The 5,000-nt window shown below is 47.7% G+C and overlaps 1 protein-coding gene and 2 non-coding genes across 3 annotated transcripts in view; 1 reads left to right on the top strand and 2 right to left on the bottom strand.

Annotated features, from left to right (window-relative positions):
* Nucleotides 1–5,000, top strand: part of lonrf1 (LON peptidase N-terminal domain and ring finger 1) — a 13,125-nt gene that overhangs the window by 5,184 nt on the left and 2,941 nt on the right. The window contains exons 6-10 of the mRNA XM_035409932.1: nucleotides 172–247; nucleotides 755–869; nucleotides 963–1,084; nucleotides 2,144–2,302; nucleotides 2,587–2,749. Coding sequence (XP_035265823.1) covers nucleotides 172–247; nucleotides 755–869; nucleotides 963–1,084; nucleotides 2,144–2,302; nucleotides 2,587–2,749 — 635 coding nt within the window. The remainder of the gene's footprint in view (nucleotides 1–171; nucleotides 248–754; nucleotides 870–962; nucleotides 1,085–2,143; nucleotides 2,303–2,586; nucleotides 2,750–5,000) is intronic.
* Nucleotides 3,344–3,401, bottom strand: LOC118224421. The gene has a single exon (XR_004764645.1). It is a non-coding gene; the product is annotated as a U7 small nuclear RNA (small nuclear RNA).
* Nucleotides 4,216–4,273, bottom strand: LOC118224422. Its single transcript, XR_004764646.1, has one exon. It is a non-coding gene; the product is annotated as a U7 small nuclear RNA (small nuclear RNA).

Below are 5,000 nucleotides of genomic sequence, written 5' to 3'. Positions count from 1 at the left end.
GATAACCCACCCGCAAAACTCACCTACACACAGAGTCACAGCTGACTGGGATAGAGCACTGGTGAACACACACGGTCTCACACACTCACACACACACACACAAGCTGATTTATATCCAGGATTATTGTTTATGTAGGAAGCTAAAGGGTCTGTTTCTTTCTGGTTCCTCAGGAAGGGGCGGCCAGCGCAAAGAGATTTCCCTCAGCGTGCTCACGGTCTCTGACTTTGAGTGCCCCCTGTGCATAAGGTATTTACCAGCTTTCTGCCAGTCACATGACTGTGGGAGGGCCAGTTTTCTGCAAATCACATGACTGTGGGAGGGCCAGCTTTCTGCCAGTCACATGACTGTGGGAGGGCCAGTTTTCTGCAAGTCACATGACTGTGGGAGGGCCAGCTTTCTGCCAGTCACATGACTGTGGGAGGGCCAGTTTTCTGCAAGTCACATGACTGTGGGAGGGCCAGTTTTATGTGAGTCACATGACTGGGAGGGCCAGTTTCCTGCAAGTCACATGACTGTGGGAAGGACAGTTTTTGCTGCTTTATTCAGAAATCTGTGGGTTCTGGCTTTTTGTTGTTAAACGTCACCTGACTGCAGCTCTGTGGTGCTCAGTCACTATGATCTCAGCTACATCAGTTCAAAGGTTGTGGGGATGCAGTTGCATTGTGGTATATGTAGTGTGCGCCGTGTTGCATTTGGATATTTCTGTAGCGAGCGTGATGATTATGAGATATGCATGTCCTTTTCCTGCCTCAGGCAGTTTTATGAGCCAGTCAGCACGCCATGCGGCCACACCTTCTGCAAGAGCTGCATCGAGCGAAGCCTGGACCACAACCTCCACTGCCCTCTGTGCAAACAGCCGCTGCACGAGGTCTGCTTCCCGCCTCCTTCCTCTCCTCCTTCGCCTTCCTCGGGTGACTGCTGTCCTCACAGCTCCGCCTCTTCCTCTTCCCCCCCTCCACAGTACCTGAGGAACAGGAAGTACATCGTGACGGTGCTCCTGCAGGAAGTGATGTCGCAGCTCTTCCCCCAGCAGCTGGAGGAGAGGACTCAGGTGCACGAGGCGGAGATCGCCGAGCTCTCCAAGTAAGCGTCTGTTGCCATGGCCACCGTCCGCCAGGCTTCCTCAGAAGACCCTCATGTTGTGTTCAGGAGGAGTGAGAGAGTGCGTGTTCAGGAGGAGTGAGAGAGCACGTGTGCAGGAGGAGTGAGAGAGCGCGTGTTCAGGAGGAGTGAGAGAGCGCGTGTTCCTAAGAGCGCGTGTTCAGGAGGAGTGAGAGAGAGCGTGTTCCTAAGAGCGCGTGTTCAGGAGGAGTGAGGGAGTGTGTGTTCAGGAGGAGTGAGAGAGCGCGTGTTCCTAAGAGCGCGTGTTCAGGAGGAGTGAGAGAGTGTGTGTTCAGGAGGAGTGAGAGAGTGTGTGTTCAGGAGGAGTGAGAGAGCGCGTGTTCAGGAGGAGTGAGAGAGCGCGTGTTCAGGAGGAGTGAGAGAGCGCGTGTGCAGGAGGAGTGAGAGAGTGCGTGTGCAGGAGGAGTGAGAGAGCGCGTGTTCAGGAGGAGTGAGAGAGCGAGTGTTCAGGAGGAGTGAGAGAGTGCATGTTCAGGAGGAGTGAGAGAGTGCGTGTGCAGGAGGAGTGAGAGAGCGCGTGTTCAGGAGGAGTGAGAGCGCGCGTGTTCAGGAGGAGTGAGAGAGCGCGTGTTCCTAAGAGCGCGTTCAGCCCATGAAGCCACCCTGCCTCTGCTTGAGTGCAGCTGGAAGAGCAGCTCAGTTGCGAAAGAGAGATAAATATGGGTACTGAAGAGCTGCAGTGGGCTAGCAGAGAAACCATGCACGTGAAAAGAGTGTGTGTGTGTGCGCACGTATGTAAATGCTCGTGTGTGCGCAAATTCATGTTTTTCAAGAATGTTAATTATGAAATGAAACAGTGTGGGTACACTTCCCATCTAAATGACAGCTGTCATTTCATGTAGTAGTTAGCACTTTAGTCTTATTGGCAGGGTGGTCTTCCCTCTCCTGCTAGTGTTGTGCCCGCAGTGACCGTGTCCCTCGTGTTTCTGTCACATGACCACGTCCCTCGTGTTTCTGTCACGTGACCGTGTCCGGCGTGCCTCAGTCACATGACAGTGTTCGCCATGTCTGTGCCCGCAGTCTGACGCAGGACATCCCGATCTTCGTGTGCACGGTGGCGTTCCCGGGCGTGGCCTGCCCGCTGCACATCTTCGAGCCGCGCTACCGCCTGATGATGCGTCGCTGCGTGGAGACGGGCACCAGGAAGTTCGGCATGTGCACCTACGAGCCGGGGAAAGGGTGAGCTGCCCCCCCCTTTCTGCCCCCTCTTCCAGCCCTCACCCTCCTGTAGCAGAGATTAGTGGTCATTATATTACACTGTTATCCAGAGAAACTCAAACAGGAAACCCACATATGCAGGAGGATATTTACTGCTGCAGTTCAGGTTCAGGTGTGTGTTTGCGTGTGCGTGTTTGTGTAAGGTGAGCATTCTGCACTGTGTGTATTTGTGTTTGCGTGTGTGTGTCTGCGCTGTGTGTGTGTGTGTGTGTGTGTGTGTGTGAGCGGTCTGTGCTGTGTGGCAGGTTCGCTGATTACGGCTGCATGCTGGACATCCTGAGGCTGGACCTCCTGCCGGACGGGCGGTCCTTCGTGGACACCGTCGGGGGGAGCCGGTTCCGGGTCCTGAGGAGGAGCCAGAGGGACGGCTACCACACCGCAGACATCGAGTACCTGGAGGACCAGAAGGTGAGCCCCGCCCTCAGAGCTCACATTTTAAACATGCCCCCACCCAACCCCGCTCCGCTGCACACAGCCCTATGAATTTGGCAGGGTGCAGCCAGGCATGCCCTTTCCTCTGTAATGGTGATTGAAGCTGTTGCTTCTCATCAGCCTGCGGGCCCTAAGCCAAGCTCTCACTGAATGAGTCACTTCAGCCAGCAGACTGAGGGTGCCTGATCAGTGCTAGTTTGTACTTGGTAGGATTGTTGTTTGCTGAACAGGTTACTCTAGAGGGTTGGAGTCCTGATTGATGTGGTCACTTCTGGCACTATGATCTTTACTCACTCTAGTGTGTTTCTTTTGCACCTCTGCACCTTGCCCTAATGCACTTGTTGTACGTCGCTCTGGATAAGAGCATCTGCTAAATGCCTGTAATGTAATGTAATGATCAACCAGCAGGGGTCACTAGCAAGCAATGTTGTGTTGCACACAGTTGACACAGATCATGGAGCCCATCCACACACTCTGGTGATGAGATCCATAAATATGTGCATGATTGGGTTTTCTAAATGAAGAAGTGCTTTTGAGACATCTTTTATGTTTCTTATTTTTGACTTTTGTAGGGGCTTCCTGTTTATCAGGAAACCTTCTGGAAAAATACTAAAAAGCAAAAATTCCATTTGACAAGTTTTCACGCAAACTTAAGCCCCCATTTAACGCACATGCTGTTTGGTTCAGGGTGGGAAGTGCATATGAGTGGGCGTGTCATATGAAAATTAGCTTCAATATAACCAATGGGTGAGCTGGCTTATGTTTCTCACATTGTTGTCATAAACAAATCAACTGTGAAAAAGTAACCAGAGGACTTAATTACAACATGTAAACAATAAATACTTAAAACAGCAGCTAGTGCTGTAGGCTTGGGGTGTTTACAGTCTTTTTGGTTATGCTGCTAAGTGTAAAGCACATTAGAATATCAGGACATTAATTTCTTGATGGAGAGTTTTCAGTACTTCATTCTCACATATTTTAAAACTGTAAAACCTGTGCCAATGTATTAGCATACCTGCTTTTGAAATAGCTTCTTGTAAATTATCAGCAGTTACTTTTTTCTTTTTGACTGAAAACAGGGGATTTCCTGTTTATCAGCTAACCTACTTGCCAAGTACTAAAAAGCAAAAATTCTTTTTGAAGTAGTTATTTGAAAAACCTGCGTTCCCGTTTAACACACAATATGTAGGTTACGATGAGAAGACACGATGCAGCATTTCTTTAAATAGCTGCAGCCTTGTTTGCAAGTAGTTCTACATGCTGCTTGGTGTTCATTGTCTTTTTGCAGTATTGCAAAATTTCTGTAGAATGTCTTCCAATCTATATATATATATTTATATATAGGAGTAGATTATATCACAAGCATAGACACATATTTTGCCAGAAAGTCTTTGGTGTTTTCTGAGATGTTGTTGTAAATTTCTTGTTTTTGACCTTTGTGGGGGGGCTTCCTGTTTATCAGGAAACCTTCTGGAAAAATACTAAAAAGCAAAAATTCCATTTGACCTGTTGCCCTGCAGACTTAAACCCCCATTTAATGCACATGGTGTTTGGCTCAGGGTGGGAAGACATAATGCGTAAGAGTGGGTTTGTCATATGCAAATTAGCTTCAATATAACCAATGGGTGAGCTGGCTTATGTTTCTCACATTGCTGTCATAAACAAATCAGTTGTAAAAAGTAACCAGAAGACTTAATTACAACATTTAAAAAATAAACACTTATTACATAGCAGCAGCTAGATCTGTTGGCTTAGGGTAAATATGGCGTAATGCTATCTGCTAGCTTTGTCCTGATGGTATTGGATTTTTTGGCTATTTGTCTTAATGTAAAGTGTATTAGGACATCAAGAAATACATACGCAGTGTTGTGACTTCGTTTTCATGTATTTTAATGGTGAAAACATACACGTACCTGTTTCCGAAATAGATCATTCTTGTTTTTTTGTACATTTTGAGGAACAATTACTTTTCTTCTTTTTTGATTGAACAGAACCTTCTTGTTTATTAGGATACCCACTTTTAAATACTAAAAGGCTACAATTCCATTCAAATTAATTATTTGGAAACTTATATTACCATTTAATGACTCCGGGGCAATTGCATTGTGCTTGGCTGGAGTTTAAACCTGAAGACCACAGAGCTGTTTTACTCCTGGAATAGCTACCCAAAGCTGTGGAATGAGGATTAGCTGCTGCAGTTATGAGTCAGTTCTGTGGTGCAGAGGTT

Source organism: Anguilla anguilla, chromosome 3 (genome assembly GCF_013347855.1).
Source record: "Anguilla anguilla isolate fAngAng1 chromosome 3, fAngAng1.pri, whole genome shotgun sequence".
Classification (NCBI taxonomy): Eukaryota; Metazoa; Chordata; class Actinopteri; order Anguilliformes; family Anguillidae; genus Anguilla; species Anguilla anguilla.
Note: the sequence above shows the minus strand (reverse complement) of the source record. Positions and strands in the feature narration are given on the sequence as shown.